This window comes from Protobothrops mucrosquamatus, unplaced genomic scaffold (assembly GCF_001527695.2).
Source record: "Protobothrops mucrosquamatus isolate PMUCROS unplaced genomic scaffold, P.Mucros_1.0 scaffold1439, whole genome shotgun sequence".
NCBI classification, from domain to species: domain Eukaryota; kingdom Metazoa; phylum Chordata; class Lepidosauria; order Squamata; family Viperidae; genus Protobothrops; species Protobothrops mucrosquamatus.
In genome coordinates this window covers 16,925-17,516 of record NW_015387621.1, presented here as the reverse complement: position 1 = coordinate 17,516, position 592 = coordinate 16,925, and the positions used below count along the sequence as shown (strand labels likewise).

Genomic DNA, 592 nt, shown 5'->3' with positions numbered 1-592 from the left:
AGGTTCCAACATGCTGAAATCTGGGCATCCTAAAGGCAGATCCATTCTGGATGCTTTGGGAAGAGAGGTGGAATGGGTGTCTCTACCCTTCCCCTTCCTCCTTCACCAATGAAATCTCCTGCCAATCACCTCTTGGCTTTGTTCTGGAAATAGATCTAGAGGCTTTAAAAGCAAGACACAGGAAGGGCATTTGCATGCCTTTGCAGGCTCTATTTCTGGCAGCTCAACTTAAGCGTGAGGAGAAGGGGTCCACCTAGAAGGAACCTTGGTTTCAGAAGAACAGTTCTTGCCCATTTCTCCGCCATGGTCCAACCGTTTCTCTTCCTCCTCTTCCTCCTCACCTACTTCATTGGTAAAGCATCCCGTTGACTGGCAAAGATCAAGCTTCTTCTTCTCTTCCTTTCTACATTTCTGGAATTATTTCTTTCTCCTTGCCCCCTTTTTTCCTTCTTTTTCTCCCAGTTGAGTCAATGCATTTCCCTCTGACTGCCTCTCAGTTGCATTTTATCCCTTTCCTTTCCCCTGCAGGTGCCTCGGCCCAGTTCACCATGACTCAGCCACCTTCTGTGTCGGCCTCCCCTGGAGAAACAGT

General features: G+C 48.3%; 1 gene segment (V, D, J or C); it reads left to right on the top strand.

The window, feature by feature from the left end:
* Positions 1-201: 201 nt before the first annotated feature.
* LOC107292838 lies at positions 202-592 on the top strand (the record flags this gene model as incomplete). The annotated part of the segment is given in 2 exon segments: positions 202-352; positions 529-592. Coding segments are annotated over 2 exon segments (113 nt in total), but the record flags the coding sequence as incomplete, so codon positions are not given.